This window comes from Aedes albopictus, chromosome 2, assembly GCF_035046485.1.
Source record: "Aedes albopictus strain Foshan chromosome 2, AalbF5, whole genome shotgun sequence".
Taxonomy (NCBI): Eukaryota; Metazoa; Arthropoda; class Insecta; order Diptera; family Culicidae; genus Aedes; species Aedes albopictus.
Window position 1 is genome coordinate 348,363,872 of NC_085137.1, and position 17,426 is coordinate 348,381,297.

At 38.0% G+C, this 17,426-nt stretch overlaps 2 protein-coding genes across 2 annotated transcripts in view; one reads left to right on the forward strand and one right to left on the reverse strand.

Moving 5' to 3' along the window:
* Window positions 1–7,978: 7,978 nt before the first annotated feature.
* LOC115263208 (SOSS complex subunit B homolog) lies at window positions 7,979–8,897 on the reverse strand. The gene is made up of 2 exons (XM_029866192.2): window positions 8,743–8,897; window positions 7,979–8,682 (listed from the first exon to the last, which is right to left on the reverse strand). The coding sequence occupies exons 1-2, from the start codon at window positions 8,760–8,762 to the stop codon at window positions 8,052–8,054; spliced, it is 651 nt and encodes a 216-aa protein (XP_029722052.2). The 5' UTR covers window positions 8,763–8,897; the 3' UTR covers window positions 7,979–8,051.
* A 31-nt stretch (window positions 8,898–8,928) lies between these two features.
* LOC115263203 (ubiquinone biosynthesis protein COQ4 homolog, mitochondrial) overlaps window positions 8,929–17,426 on the forward strand; it is a 49,845-nt gene continuing 41,347 nt past the window's right edge. The window contains exon 1 of the mRNA XM_029866183.2: window positions 8,929–9,058. The gene's annotated coding sequence lies outside the window, so the exon portion shown is untranslated. The remainder of the gene's footprint in view (window positions 9,059–17,426) is intronic.

Consider the following 17,426-nt stretch of genomic DNA (forward strand, 5'->3'; position numbering starts at 1 on the left):
TCCATACTGAACACCCGTGAAGTCTAGACCAACATGTGAAAAGGGCGGATATCCAAAATGTTAGAATCGAGAAAAACGCTTGCAAAGTTTCACAATCTAGAACTAATTCCTATTTAACACTTTGTGCGTGTGCACTCAATCTTTTTCGTTGTTTTAGAAGAAAATACTATCCTCTTGGTGATTTTATGTCAAAAAGTACAAACAAGCGTTTTTCCTTGAAGAAAATGAATGAAATGAAAATTACGCCCAAATAAAAACTCATTGGTCATTACGCCCGACATGCTACGCCACTTGGTCGCCAGCACTGGAATTACGCCTGGTCAATATTACCTAGAATCGATCGCTTTTGTTGTTACGCCCGAAGAAATTTTGTATCGAAATTAGTGGAATGCAATAGATTTTGAACCTAGTCCACTGCAATAAATTGATTTTGAAGCTTTTTTAACTAAAAGTAATTAATTGAAGATTATCTGACATTGGACAATGGAGGAGGAAGCAAATTTTCTCTTGACGTTGCCTACGATGAGTGGTAAAAAAACAATGAGTAAAATGCAATGGCAATCAGATTTCGATTAAAATCTATATTCTAGCTCTTATCTACGAACAACAACTCTTTACAGTTTATCTAGTATCGTACAGCAAAGTAGGGAGTTGTCCCTGCCATTGTCCATAATGCGCGTTGAAAAAAAATATAGCTACAAAACCGATGGGGAAGCGTAGGCAGCATATTATGTTCCCAACAAGCCCGTGCACAACGGATGGGTTTTAGAGGTTAAACTCCTCCCGTTGCCGATACTCTATACACAAGGCCTCCTCCACCCTTTGCTAAAATTGGGTAAAACCCCTCCCTTGTCGCCTTTTCTGTGCACGGGCCTGGTTCCCAATATCACCTTTTGCTGAATCTACCTGCTGTGACCTATGCCGGTCAATAGATTTGAGACCATTAGCTAACATTTTTATCACTGAAGCTTTACCAACTGCATATCATCCAAATCTGGGTCCTTTGGAGAAAAATATATCCTGAATAGACATTGAAGCCATATTATCGCCACTTATTGCAGTCAGTCAGCGACTTTATTGAATTTTACGATGAAAAACGCACGATTTGATCTTGGGCGTAAGAACCATCCGTGCGCAACAAGAGCAATAAGTGCGCGGCGGATTTCCACTCAGACATTTTGATGGGCGCCGAAGCACGACGTAATGACGAAGGCTTTTCAATAACGGTGTAAGTAGTTAGGGGCGACTTTAATCAAAAGTGGGAGTAAAAATTTTGTGTAAATTTGATAAATATGAATGGCGAGATGCTGTTCTCGACTGTTTATTCAACAGTGTTAACAATTTTGTGCATTTTTGTGCTTTTTTCAAAGGCGCAAGATCATTGGCGGAACAACCAAATGAAATGATCAAAATCAGATGTGGTAATCCGCCTTTATTTAAATTATTGTTTTCCAGAAGTGGAAACTCATTTTTGAGCTAGCGTCAGGAAAAATCATATGTTTATGAGTTGTTTCATCAAATTATGCTGAAAAGTGATTTGTTTACATTTTGGCTCTTCCGCCCTTTTCAAATGTTGGTCTAGTCTAGACCAACATGTGAAAAGGGCGGATATCCAAAATGTTAGAATCGAGAAAAACGCTTGCAAAGTTTCACAATCTAGAACTAATTCCTATTTAACACTTTGTGCGTGTGCACTCAATCTTTTTCGTTGTTTTAGAAGAAAATACTATCCTCTTGGTGATTTTATGTCAAAAAGTACAAACAAGCGTTTTTCCTTGAAGAAAATGAATGAAATGAAAATTACGCCCAAATAAAAACTCATTGGTCATTACGCCCGACATGCTACGCCACTTGGTCGCCAGCACTGGAATTACGCCTGGTCAATATTACCTAGAATCGATCGCTTTTGTTGTTACGCCCGAAGAAATTTTGTATCGAAATTAGTGGAATGCAATAGATTTTGAACCTAGTCCACTGCAATAAATTGATTTTGAAGCTTTTTTAACTAAAAGTAATTAATTGAAGATTATCTGACATTGGACAATGGAGGAGGAAGCAAATTTTCTCTTGACGTTGCCTACGATGAGTGGTAAAAAAACAATGAGTAAAATGCAATGGCAATCAGATTTCGATTAAAATCTATATTCTAGCTCTTATCTACGAACAACAACTCTTTACAGTTTATCTAGTATCGTACAGCAAAGTAGGGAGTTGTCCCTGCCATTGTCCATAATGCGCGTTGAAAAAAAATATAGCTACAAAACCGATGGGGAAGCGTAGGCAGCATATTATGTTCCCAACAAGCCCGTGCACAACGGATGGGTTTTAGAGGTTAAACTCCTCCCGTTGCCGATACTCTATACACAAGGCCTCCTCCACCCTTTGCTAAAATTGGGTAAAACCCCTCCCTTGTCGCCTTTTCTGTGCACGGGCCTGGTTCCCAATATCACCTTTTGCTGAATCTACCTGCTGTGACCTATGCCGGTCAATAGATTTGAGACCATTAGCTAACATTTTTATCACTGAAGCTTTACCAACTGCATATCATCCAAATCTGGGTCCTTTGGAGAAAAATATATCCTGAATAGACATTGAAGCCATATTATCGCCACTTATTGCAGTCAGTCAGCGACTTTATTGAATTTTACGATGAAAAACGCACGATTTGATCTTGGGCGTAAGAACCATCCGTGCGCAACAAGAGCAATAAGTGCGCGGCGGATTTCCACTCAGACATTTTGATGGGCGCCGAAGCACGACGTAATGACGAAGGCTTTTCAATAACGGTGTAAGTAGTTAGGGGCGACTTTAATCAAAAGTGGGAGTAAAAATTTTGTGTAAATTTGATAAATATGAATGGCGAGATGCTGTTCTCGACTGTTTATTCAACAGTGTTAACAATTTTGTGCATTTTTGTGCTTTTTTCAAAGGCGCAAGATCATTGGCGGAACAACCAAATGAAATGATCAAAATCAGATGTGGTAATCCGCCTTTATTTAAATTATTGTTTTCCAGAAGTGGAAACTCATTTTTGAGCTAGCGTCAGGAAAAATCATATGTTTATGAGTTGTTTCATCAAATTATGCTGAAAAGTGATTTGTTTACATTTTGGCTCTTCCGCCCTTTTCAAATGTTGGTCTAGTCTAGACCAACATGTGAAAAGGGCGGATATCCAAAATGTTAGAATCGAGAAAAACGCTTGCAAAGTTTCACAATCTAGAACTAATTCCTATTTAACACTTTGTGCGTGTGCACTCAATCTTTTTCGTTGTTTTAGAAGAAAATACTATCCTCTTGGTGATTTTATGTCAAAAAGTACAAACAAGCGTTTTTCCTTGAAGAAAATGAATGAAATGAAAATTACGCCCAAATAAAAACTCATTGGTCATTACGCCCGACATGCTACCACAGAGAACAGACATCCAGGCTAGAACAAATTTCATTTGGAAAGTTGTGTAAGGATTTGAATCTTTACTTGAGTAAGGTTGCAAACCAATACACGATGAAGCACTAACGCCACCATACACCATATTGCCACAGTCAGTGGTGAATTGAAACATTTCAAGTGGTGAATTAAATTAGTATGGGAAATTAACCGATTGCAGCGCCACGCGATTGCCACTTGTGTTGCCGATTTCAAATGGCCGTTAAATTCCTTACACAGTTTCGGAACTGGACTTGGATGTCTGTTCTCTGTGATGCTACGCCACTTGGTCGCCAGCACTGGAATTACGCCTGGTCAATATTACCTAGAATCGATCGCTTTTGTTGTTACGCCCGAAGAAATTTTGTATCGAAATTAGTGGAATGCAATAGATTTTGAACCTAGTCCACTGCAATAAATTGATTTTGAAGCTTTTTTAACTAAAAGTAATTAATTGAAGATTATCTGACATTGGACAATGGAGGAGGAAGCAAATTTTCTCTTGACGTTGCCTACGATGAGTGGTAAAAAACAATGAGTAAAATGCAATGGCAATCAGATTTCGATTAAAATCTATATTCTAGCTCTTATCTACGAACAACAACTCTTTACAGTTTATCTAGTATCGTACAGCAAAGTAGGGAGTTGTCCCTGCCATTGTCCATAATGCGCGTTGAAAAAAAATATAGCTACAAAACCGATGGGGAAGCGTAGGCAGCATATTATGTTCCCAACAAGCCCGTGCACAACGGATGGGTTTTAGAGGTTAAACTCCTCCCGTTGCCGATACTCTATACACAAGGCCTCCTCCACCCTTTGCTAAAATTGGGTAAAACCCCTCCCTTGTCGCCTTTTCTGTGCACGGGCCTGGTTCCCAATATCACCTTTTGCTGAATCTACCTGCTGTGACCTATGCCGGTCAATAGATTTGAGACCATTAGCTAACATTTTTATCACTGAAGCTTTACCAACTGCATATCATCCAAATCTGGGTCCTTTGGAGAAAAATATATCCTGAATAGACATTGAAGCCATATTATCGCCACTTATTGCAGTCAGTCAGCGACTTTATTGAATTTTACGATGAAAAACGCACGATTTGATCTTGGGCGTAAGAACCATCCGTGCGCAACAAGAGCAATAAGTGCGCGGCGGATTTCCACTCAGACATTTTGATGGGCGCCGAAGCACGACGTAATGACGAAGGCTTTTCAATAACGGTGTAAGTAGTTAGGGGCGACTTTAATCAAAAGTGGGAGTAAAAATTTTGTGTAAATTTGATAAATATGAATGGCGAGATGCTGTTCTCGACTGTTTATTCAACAGTGTTAACAATTTTGTGCATTTTTGTGCTTTTTTCAAAGGCGCAAGATCATTGGCGGAACAACCAAATGAAATGATCAAAATCAGATGTGGTAATCCGCCTTTATTTAAATTATTGTTTTCCAGAAGTGGAAACTCATTTTTGAGCTAGCGTCAGGAAAAATCATATGTTTATGAGTTGTTTCATCAAATTATGCTGAAAAGTGATTTGTTTACATTTTGGCTCTTCCGCCCTTTTCAAATGTTGGTCTAGAAGTCCGTAAAGCTTCTTCTTCTTCTTCTTCTTCTTCTCGTTGTGACTGATCAACGTCAAGTCACTGTTTGGACTGGTAGCACCGACCATATGTCCAAGTCCGTAAAGCGAAGTCCGGTTGAAATCCGATCGATTATCCGATCCGTTGCTGCTGCTCCTGTTCCTGATGAAACTGATTGTGCCGAGAAGTGGAGAGTTTGACATTTCCGAATGTAAACAAGAAAAGGGCTCCCAGACGTTGCTCTTTTTCTGAGGTGAAAAAAAAGTTCACCATTCCAGGGTTGCCGAAAACTGCAAAAAACTACTTCGCATGGTGATTTTAATTTCAAAATGTGGTGAATTTCCCAGTTTTTAAAAATTTGTATGAAAATCAGGAGTTGATATAAAAAAAATCTAAAAACGGTAATAGTCATAACAAACACGTGGCTTTCGAAAAAAAATATGAAAAAGGGGGGTTAGGTCAGACGGGAATGGTCTATTGTATTCCATCTATGGTTCTCTGAAGTCGAGGTATGACTTCACTTAGGTCATCAAATTTTCCTAGGAGTAGTTTGTGAGAGGCCTTCTCGTTACTTACTTACCACAGAGGTACCACATACGTAAAATAGTGATTACGGTTTATCAACAGGCCATAAACAACGTAGGTGGGTTTGGGGAGGCTGGCCAAAGTCTACGGTCCATACCAATTTTGAAAATTTTGTGTGGACTAAAGTCTACGAGGAGGGAGCGGGGGGGGGGGGGGGTCTGAGATTGCCAAAATTGAGTCTACGTAGTTTATGCGCAGCGCCGGTAAGATCGTGCTACTCTTGGTGCTGCTACAACCCATCAGATCGCCTTCGGGCCCGGAGAATTTCGCCAACAGTACCACATATAGTACCACCAAGTAAGCATTTTTGGTCGGGTATCATTGGCGTCCCGACGTCGCACGTGGTTTACCATGCCAACAGGGTGCAACTCATCACATAGCGATCGCAGCGCCGATTGAAATTAAAATTCGTGAAAATTTTCCACCTGCGAGCACGTGTGGAATTGAACGCTCTGAACTTTTAAAACTGAAAATCAAATTTAATTGAAAATCCATGGATTTCACTCTGCAGAGCGAAATTAGTAAATACATCTTCAAATTAATGTTAATAGTAAAAGTAATTGTAAATCCACCCAAGGAACAATTCGAAATCATAAATAAGCATAAATGTTGAACTATTGCTGGTTTATAACATTCGCAGCTGAACAAAACCAAATGCTGAATAATAAGCTGAAATGATGCTATTTACATTGGAAATAAGCCCAAATGCAACATTGGGCACGTATGTGAACAGCAATTTAATTATAAGCTTAATAAGCGTCAGCAATTTTTGTTTGTTCGATTTGGCCTTACTAGCTTTAATATAAGTGGAAGAAGAGCTTTCTTCTACGCGTTAAAAAGCTTATGTTCCACAGTTTCCGATAGCTGATTATTGTGGTCTACATAAGTTGAACAAATGCTTTTGATGTTTAATACTTCAGCTATTGTGGAAACGTTCAAAAATGGTTTAACAGTAAGCTTTATAAACGAATTTATGATTTATTTGTTCGATTGTCACTTTTCGATTGAACAACAGATCAAAATGGTTATAATGGAGCAGTACTGGAACGTTCCTCATTATTAAATATGTTTTGATATTTGTTGCACCCCAATGCAAAATATTCGAAACACTTGCCAATTTTCGTAGCAATTTCAAAGTTGTAGTCATCTTCACAACTTTTTTTAAATAAATAATTACAACCTTCCATAAATCTGAATATTGATCTTTCACAGCTTTGTGAAGGTGTTTCACTCTTAGCGAGCAACTTACCAATTCCAGGATGGCGTAGTCGGCAAGGCATGCGACGGGTGATTGGAAGATCACGAGTTCAAATCCCAAGTTGAGAAATTTTTAGAAGAGCTGGTGTGTTATAAATGTGTTTAGATGCGACAAATAAACATGATTGGACCATAATTGCACCTCGCACTTCGATTTGTTTTTGTTTTCGCAGCAGGTTATTATAGCTGAATACAAGTTTAATATGAGGCTGATATAACACAGATTACTTCCGATTGTAAAGCCTGTATCGCGCTTGCAGAAAAGATTGCTGAATAAATTCTCCACTTTTGTTTGAACAACGCCTGATTACAAGCTGTTATGAAATAATGTTAAACTGTAGTTCAATCAAATGTGGAATAAAAATGTCATTGCAATGTTGGTTAAATGAGTGATTGTTCCTTGGGCAGAGTTAAATTAGTGAACAAATCATTGAATAAATGTTAAAACTAATGTGTTATTTTTAAATTCAACATGAGTGATTAAGTGACTTTGGCGCAATAACCAGAAGAAAAGCAGGAAATTTGGAAGGCGAGCTTTCAGGTTAGTGACCACCGTCCTGCTGTTCCACAACGAGAGGTGGCTTAAACAGTTTGAAAAACTTTAACCTTAATGGTATGATGCCTGAACCCTGAGAAGATTCTAGAATCCGTATGAATCATTCCAAAATGATTCAGAGAAGGTTCCTGGGTACGTTCCATGAAGGATTCTAGAATCACTCCAGAAGGATTCAGTTACTATCTCAGAAGTACCCATTCAGGAACCTACCAGAATTATTCAAATTCATGTTGGTGCATTTTTGTATCGTGCCGCAATAGGCGCGCTGCAGCGCCGCTCCCCATTGTACCTGGGCCTTTAAGTATGAACAGAAACTTCTATGCAAGCCCTATATAGTAGGATTACCAATATTTTTGGTGAACTTAGTCAACATGCACATGTGCATATCTTTTGAAGTTTGAAAATATTCGGAAATCACAAAATTTAATTGATTTATAATAAGATAATAATGATTATTCATCCTATGCAATACTATGCTGAAGGGTTAAGTTAATATAAGTATTAGTTTTTATTCAGTTTAGCGTTAGCCAGTAAAAAATATACTAAGACCATAGCTCGACAAATAAAAGTAACATATCCTTAGGAATGAATGCACTATATGAAAGATTTATATCAAGCTTATACAAACAACTGTCATCGTTAGCATAGTTTATTATCTCCTTTCGTTCTTCGCTCCACCCGCTTTTGCTTGTCCACTACGGCCCGTCCTTGGGGCATTCTTAGGCGATGATTTACTCTGCTCAGCTGCACCGGATCCAAACCGACCGGCCGCCGTTTGGCCAGCTTTTACGCCTCCCGCGCCTCCGCCCGTCACTTGCGGAGCTCCAGTCTCGCTAGGTGCCGGCTGTCGTCCTCCCACTTTACCTCCGGCAGGATTGCCCGTTGCTGCACCATTCCCGTGAATAGGGGCATTCCCCGCGCCCAGATTCGGATTCGGGTCGCTCATGTTGATCATTTCATTGAAGGTGAAGCAGAAATCACCCAACCGGTGGATTTCCCCATTCTTGCCCGAGTATAAGGTCAAACATTGGCGCCAAATGGCCGCGTAGCCTTTGGTCAGTCGCACGATATCGCCCGGCATCAGCAGCTTGCCCGGTTCATCCCACACGGACACGTTGATGGCGGCACTCTGGTCGGCGACTTTGAAGGTACGCACCTCCCGGTTTTCCTTCGTCAGCGTTACCGGACCGACGTCCAGTACGATGAAGATTACGTTGATGTTCTTCAGGCCGGGGTAGATGTCCTTTATGGCGATTATTTCGATTGGGTTCGGGTGGGGTGCGCTAAATGGAAGCTTATGGTTAATTCGAAGAATTTGGACTAAATGTTAAGGTAATACGAACCTGTGAGATGGCAATGCCATGGTGTAATTAGGGAAGCTAAAAAAACTGGCTTTTTTACACCAGAACAGGGAAATAAACTCTTATTTATAATGTTTTGTTATGGATTTGAAAGTTTAATGCAGTGCTGGCTTTCTGTCAAAGACGCATGCAAGAAGAACTAAACGCACCCTCAGTCCGGTTCGCGGACCCCGCGAGGCGGACCTGACGTGTGCGGTGAAGTTAGCCCAAGTCAGCTGAATGTGATTGCGAATGAAAAATCGGCGGAAGGTTTTGTTCAGAATAAAAGGATAGCTTACCACTTTTTTGCGACGAAACTGTAAGTAAATCAATGCAGCTCACTTGAATTTAGCGTAGAAACTTATCAGGGATCCACTAAAGCAGCATTTAACTTGAAAAAATCACGTTAAAATCACTGTTAGTATTCCACAAAAAAACGTAAACATTACGTATCACACCGCACCGTTTTGTCCGGTCGGACCAACACAAACACACTTTTACTACGCCTTTCGGTGGTCAACACGCCAGCAACACAAAACCAAGGAGAATACATTTTACTAAGGTGGCGCAGATAAACATTGCAAACCACTGGTTGTCTCTTTCACTCTTCTGGTGTTCTTATGCAATTAAAATAGTGACGTCACTATTTCAGTTCTATAAGAACACCAGAAGAATGGAAGAGACAACCAGTGGTTTGCAATGTTTATCTGCGCCACCTTAGTAAAATGTATTCTCCTTGCACAAACACTACCGTTATAGGGCACTGCACTGTTTTGATTTTGTATGGGATTTTGACGTTTCGTGGCCTTGTTGTTTACAAAATTTCTGTAAGAGTGAAAGAGAAGGAGATAATCACCCTCATTCTCGTTTACGGACGTATCCACTTTCGAACGTTTTTGGTTCGATCGAATCAGTAGGCCATTTGATTTTGCTGGCGTAAACGGGAATGCGAACGATTTTCGTTCGAAAGTGGATTCGATCGAAAACAAGAATGAGGGTGAATTTCATGCACTGCCCTATTCATTCGAGTTTGCACGGCTAGGACCAAAGTATATAAATATGTACCAAGGTAAGAGATTCCCGTAAATGTCAAAAATGAGACTCACCAACACATCTGCGTTAGTTATGAAAAGTTGGTGTTTTTACACTAAAATGTCATTATTTCAGCAAAGTTTGTGAAGTTTTGTTAGTTTGGATGTTTCTAAATGCTGAAAAAATATGTTTAGAATCAATTAAAAAAAATTTGTTACCGATTTTCAAATGGCGATATTTTCTGTTTTATTGCATGCAGGTCACATTTAATCCAGTCAGATGCAATTAAATAATACCCAAGTAACCACAAGCATTATATCATTGCACGAATTAGACTGAATATCAACATCTGCAATGCGAAATGCAGTTATTCCACACTTGTCATGCAATAATCCTTTAGATTGGCATTATCAATGTAATGATGCATTGCATTTTTCTTTACATTAGGGCTCATTAAAAGGTGATATAAGATAATTCAATAATTCAACACTGCAAAGACTGAATAAATGCAATGTACAAACTAGCAAAGTTTGCTCTAACAATACAATTATAAAAGCTTGACTCAACTTTGGTAAACAAATCAAATCAAGAAGATTGAACAACTTTACGGTCAACTCCATCAGTATTCAACATTTCTGGTTCGACTCCCGACCAATTTAATCCTCATTTGAGCCACCGATCGACGACAGCAAAACCTTTTTAGAGATGACCTTTTTTTTCTGTAGGCTGCTATCACAATTAGCATATGAGCAGCATGCGAAGGGTGTTTTAATCGACGTTTTAATTTTCTTATTGATTAAATATCTTCTAAAATGCATTATGTATTTATCATTAATTTATCAGAATGTGATAAATTACTGTATTCTATTCACTATGTCATTCGTTTTGGCTTCTACTGCAATGATTGAGACAGAAGATCAGTTTCCTTTTAGTTAATGAAAAATCTGTTGTTATCACTGCAGCAGAAACGGTCCAGGGCGCCAGCGCGATGGAACTCATCTAGCGGTCTTCAACACTTCTGGTTCGACTCCCGACCGGGCGACAAAAAATAATGGTTAAAACAGCATGTGTGGGGGCATCAGTACCGCCGATAACGAAACGGTGCTAAAAATAGTTTTTTGTTTTGGTTTTTCGTGTTGCACGTATTAAGCATGTGCAAATGCAAATGTACAGCACATGCATTTATGTTACTTTAGCAATGGCTGTCAGCGTGCTGCAATATGTGGCACTAACTTGATTTTAGTGGGGCCCTTTTCGACTTTAATATTGCTTTAATGAGGTGTTTAAAGTAATGCAGCATTATATACACAATTTTAAATATGAATTGATGGCAAAATTGATGCACTTATATACGGCTTCGTGGTTACTTGGGTAGCTTCTAAGATGGGAGTGCTTAATTTCTTAAGAAAGTTTGCTAAATAGTGATGTGCCCATACAAATCAGCGCAAACTTCATAACTATTTTTTGCTTTTTACCCTTCTTACACCCATAAGAAGGGTATAAATATCGCTCGAAAAACCGACTTTCGATCCGAGGCCCGGAGGGCCGAGTCTCATATACCAACGAACTCAGCTCGACGAACTGAGCAAATGTCTGTATGTGTGTGTGTGTATGTGTGTATGTGTGTATGTGTGTGTGTGTGTGTATGTGCGTTACAAAAAAAAGTCACGCACGTTTCTCAGCCGTCTGTCAACCGATTTGAGTTCTCTTGGAAGCAAATGAAAGCTACTACATCCTAGTAGAACGCTATTGAATTTTTTTTCGATTGGACGTTTGGTTACCGAGATATCTCTCGAAGAGTACTTATGAGTCATGCATCTAAACTTTTTACGATTTTTGACCAATTGTATCATAATAAATATTTCAGCCGTTTGTTAATCGATTTGGGTTCTCTTGGGACCAAATTAAAGCTACAGCATCCTAGTAGATCGCCCAGAAATTTTATTTCAATTGGACATTTGGTTACCGAGATATCTTTCGAAGAGTACTTTGAAGTAATATAGGTTAGCTTTTTGAGAGATTTTTGACATTTAGCATATTGATGAATATCTCAGCCGTCTGTCAACCGATTTGAGTTCTCTTGGCAGCAAATGAAAGCTACAACATCGTAGTAGAACGCTCTGAAATTTTATTTCGATTGGACATTTGGTTACCGAGATATCTTTCAAAGAGTACTTAGGAGTTATGCAACTAAACTTTTTGAGATTTTTAACAAAGTGTATCATACTAAATATCTCAGCCGTGTGTCAATCGATTTGGGTTCTCTTGGCGCCAAATGAAAGCTACAACATCCCAGTAGATCGCTCATAAATTTTATTAGAATTGGACATTTGGTTACAGAGAAATCTTTCGAAGAGTACTTAAGATTTATTCAACTAAACTTTTTGAGATTTTTGACCAAGTGTATCATAATAATATCTCAACCGTCTGTCAACTGATTTCGGTTCTCCTGGCATCAAATGAAAGCTATAACATCCTAGTAGAACCCTATACAATTTTATTAGGATTGGACATTTGGTTATCGAGATATCTTTCAAAGAGTACTTGGGAGTAATACAGGTTAACCTTTTGAGAGATTTTTGACCAAGTGTATCATAATAAATATCTCAGCCGTCTGTCAACCGATTTGGGTTCTCTTAGCACCAAATGAAAGCTACAGTATCATTTTAAAAGGCCCTGTAACTCAACTCGACGAATTGAGCAAATGTCTGTATGTGCGTGTGTGTATGTGTGTGTATGTGTGTGTGTATGTATGTTACAAAAAAATGTCACTCACGGTTCTCAGCCGTCTGTTGACCGATTTGAGTTCTCTTGGAAGCAAATGAAAGCTACTACATCCTAGTAGAACGCTATTGAATTTTATTTTGATTGGACGTTCGGTTACCGAGATATCTTTCAAAGAGTGCTAGGGAGTAGTACAACTTAATTATTTTAGATATTTTTGACAAAGTGTATCACCATAAATTTCTCAGCCGTCTATCAACCGATTTGGGTTCTTTAGGCCCCAAACGAAAGCTACTACATCCTAGTAGAACGCTATTGAATTTTTTTTGATTGGACGTTCGGTTACCGCGATATCTTTCAAAGAGTGCTAGGGAGTAGTACAACTTAATTATTTTAGATATTTTTGACAAAGTGTATCACCATAAATTTCTCAGCCGTCTATCAACCGAATCGGGTTCTTAAGGCTCGAAACGAAAGCTACTGCACCCTAGAAGAACGCTTTTGAATTTCATTCCGATTGGACATTTTGTAACCGAGATATCTTTCGGGGAGTACTTTGGAGTAATACAACTTAACTTTTTAAGAGGTCTTTGACAAAATGCTTCATAATAAATGAATCAGCCGTGTGTCAATCGATTTGAGTTCTCTCAGCATCAAATGAAAGCTACAGCATCCAAGTAGTATGCTATTAAATTTTATGCCGTTTGGACATTTTGTTTCCGAGATATCTTTCCACGAGTACTAAGGAGTCATGAAATTTACGCTTTTGAGAGATTTTTGATAAAATGTATCATAACACATTTCTCAGCCGTTTGTCAACAGATTTTTTATGATCATATTTGGTTACACAAGTTAGTTATACATAAAAATGCAATTGCATCAAGTACATAAAAGCTACTATCTCTTTGTTATATTTGAGCTTAGTAGCAAAAATATCACGGAATGTATGTAGGAAAAGCCTTTTTACCCTTCTTACACCCATAAGAAGGGTATAAATACCGCTTGGAAAACCGACTTTCGATCCGAGGCCCGCAGGGCCGAGTCACATATACCAATCAACTCAGCTCGACGAATTGAGCAAATGTCTGTATGTGCGTGTGTGTGTATGTGTGTGTGTATGTGTGTGTGTATGTATGTTACAAAAAAATGTCACTCACGGTTCTCAGCCGTCTGTTGACCGATTTGAGTTCTCTTGGAAGCAAATGAAAGCTACTACATCCTAGTAGAACGCTATTGAATTTTATTTTGATTGGACGTTCGGTTACCGAGATATCTTTCAAAGAGTGCTAGGGAGTAGTACAACTTAATTATTTTAGATATTTTTGACAAAGTGTATCACCATAAATTTCTCAGCCGTCTATCAACCGATTTGGGTTCTTAAGGCCCCAAACGAAAGCTACTACATCCTAGTAGAACGCTATTGAATTTTTTTTTGATTGGACGTTCGGTTACCGCGATATCTTTCAAAGAGTGCTAGGGAGTAGTACAATTTAATTATTTTAGATATTTTTGACAAAGTGTATCACCATAAATTTCTCAGCCGTCTATCAACCGAATCGGGTTCTTAAGGCTCGAAACGAAAGCTACTGCACCCTAGAAGAACGCTTTTGAATTTCATTCCGATTGGACATTTTGTAACCGAGATATCTTTCGGGGAGTACTTTGGAGTAATACAACTTAACTTTTTAAGAGGTCTTTGACAAAATGCTTCATAATAAATGAATCAGCCGTGTGTCAATCGATTTGAGTTCTCTCAGCATCAAATGAAAGCTACAGCATCCAAGTAGTATGCTATTAAATTTTATGCCGTTTGGACATTTTGTTTCCGAGATATCTTTCCACGAGTACTAAGGAGTAATGAAATTTACGCTTTTGAGAGATTTTTGATAAAATGTATCATAATACATTTCTCAGCCGTTTGTCAACAGATTTTTACCCTTCTTACACCCATAAGAAGGGTATAAATATCGCTCGAAAAACCGACTTTCGATCCGAGGCCCGGAGGGCCGAGTCTCATATACCAACGAACTCAGCTCGACGAACTGAGCAAATGTCTGTATGTGTGTGTGTGTGTGTATGTGCGTATGTGTGTATGTGTGTGTGTGTGTATGTGCGTTACAAAAAAAAGTCACGCACGTTTCTCAGCCGTCTGTCAACCGATTTGAGTTCTCTTGGAAGCAAATGAAAGCTACTACATCCTAGTAGAACGCTATTGATTTTTTTTTCGATTGGACGTTTGGTTACCGAGATATCTCTCGAAGAGTACTTATGAGTCATGCATCTAAACTTTTTACGATTTTTGACCAAGTGTATCATAATAAATATTTCAGCCGTTTGTCAATCGATTTGGGTTCTCTTGGGACCAAATGAAAGCTACAGCATCCTAGTAGATCGCCCAGAAATTTTATTTCAATTGGACATTTGGTTACCGAGATATCTTTCGAAGAGTACTTTGAAGTAATATAGGTTAGCTTTTTGAGAGATTTTTGACATTTAGCATATTGATGAATATCTCAGCCGTCTGTCAACCGATTTGAGTTCTCTTGGCAGCAAATGAAAGCTACAACATCGTAGTAGAACGCTCTGAAATTTTATTTCGGTTGGACATTTGGTTATCGAGATATCTTTCAAAGAGTACTTAGGAGTTATGCAACTAAACTTTTTGAGATTTTTAACAAAGTGTATCAGACTAAGTATCTCAGCCGTGTGACAATCGATTTGGGTTCTCTTGGCGCCAAATGAAAGCTACAACATCCCAGTAGATCGCTCATAAATTTTATTAGAATTGGACATTTGGTTACAGAGAAATCTTTCGAAGAGTACTTAAGATTTATTCAACTAAACTTTTTGAGATTTTTGACCAAGTGTATCATAATAATATCTCAACCGTCTGTCAACTGATTTCGGTTCTCCTGGCATCAAATGAAAGCTATAACATCCTAGTAGAACCCTATACAATTTTATTAGGATTGGACATTTGGTTATCGAGATATCTTTCAAAGAGTACTTGGGAGTAATACAGGTTAACCTTTTGAGAGATTTTTGACCAAGTGTATCATAATAAATATCTCAGCCGTCTGTCAACCGATTTGGGTTCTCTTAGCACCAAATGAAAGCTACAGTATCATTTTAAAAGGCCCTGTAATTTTTTTTCGATTGGACATTTGGTTACTGAGTTATCTTCCAAAGAGTATTTCAAAAAATTCCTTTTTTTATTATCATATTCGTTTGTTATCTTGCATGAGCTTTTGACCAGTCTAATGTTCAATCAATAATGCTGACCTCATATAAAATGTATGTGGTTATTGTTTTCAATAAAATTATAAATAACAAATTACAAATAAACAGGAATTCTATGAAAACTAACAATATGTTAAATGAAAGTTTTGAATTTATATATTCTGGGGAAAATGCAAGAACTGGACAGCCAAATTAACTAGCTAATTCCAAAACTGATTAGCATAGTAGATATATTATTTTTGTCCTTTTATGGTGTTAACTATAGATAGTAGAGTAAACATAGATCCGTGTTGATGAATCCGTTGTATCCAAACGAACTGTCAAAATCTGTATCCAAACGAGCATGACGTCACGATTTGGACAACATCAACGGAACGCATGACGTCATATTCAAACGTCGCACTCTTGAAAATTACTACTTACACGCTTGACACATTTTAGTCAGCGGTGTCCGCGGATCTATGTTTACTCTACTATCTATAGTGTTAACCATGAATACCAAGTACTTCAGAGCTAATTTAATCGACTGATTAAGAGATATTAGACAAACTGTATCTCGCTGATTTTCTTATCCATTTGTTAATCGATTCAAGATCTTTTGGCAGTTAACAAAAGATACAATATTCCAGAATATGTAAGCTATTTTTTAATATTCCGATACAAGTTTCTAGGAGGTGTCTGGCATTTCTGGTAGTTTAGTCCATGGTCTAATGCTATTTTGGAAACCAATCCACTAGATGCCAAATCCACAATATTTTCTAGAACTTTTGATCAATCACACAAAATAAATTTGTTAAAAACGAATAATACAACAATATTTTTAATAAGTGTAAGAAGGGTTCTGTTCACCATGGGTGGATTAAATCGGGTTTTTCCTTTTCTCACTAATCCGTGAATATTAGCGGGAATCTCTTACCTTGGTATTTAGATACTTTCCCTAATAAAAATGTATTATTCACTGCTGATAGGGTGAATGATTGTATCATTCCTTGTATGATCAAGATGATATCCCGAAAGGGTTGTTAAGCACGTTGTATCATATTTTTCTATTAGGGTTGGGCTAGGACCAGGACCGGTACTTTACAAACGAATGGGAAAGGGACAGTAAATACGGTAAATACCATTCGAAGGGCTGATAGTGAGTCACTTTTTAGTGGTTACTTACATTTTTGCCAATTTCGACTATATGAAATTGATTTTAGGTATCAAAATTAAATTTTAAAAATCTTAAAAAAGCATAGTGGCTCAGTGCTTTTTCGTATGAAAATTGAAAATCAACATTTCTTTTTTAATTTAAAAACAGCTTCGTTATCGCGATGGGCTGTGTGTGTAAACCATTGTTATAGAAATTCTGACTGTTTTTAGAAATTTATTAGATATTTCTTTAAATATTTCTGCAAAAATCTCTAGAGAACTTTTCCCTATAGATAAAAGATATCATAAAGTAAATCTTAAATCAAAATTTGACATTTAACATTAACATTAAGTAACATTTAATCACAAACTTATTTACAGACGGGACACTGGCGATTTTTCCATGGCTCACTTCTTAACGACTATTCACAGTGTACTTGTTTTGGATTCGAGGGGTTATGCGGAAAAAAATATGTACTAGATTCGATGTCAGAAATGACGTTTGATTGACGTTTCGTTTTTTCGTGTTTGGTTTATTTACTTTTAGTCCTGTTCAA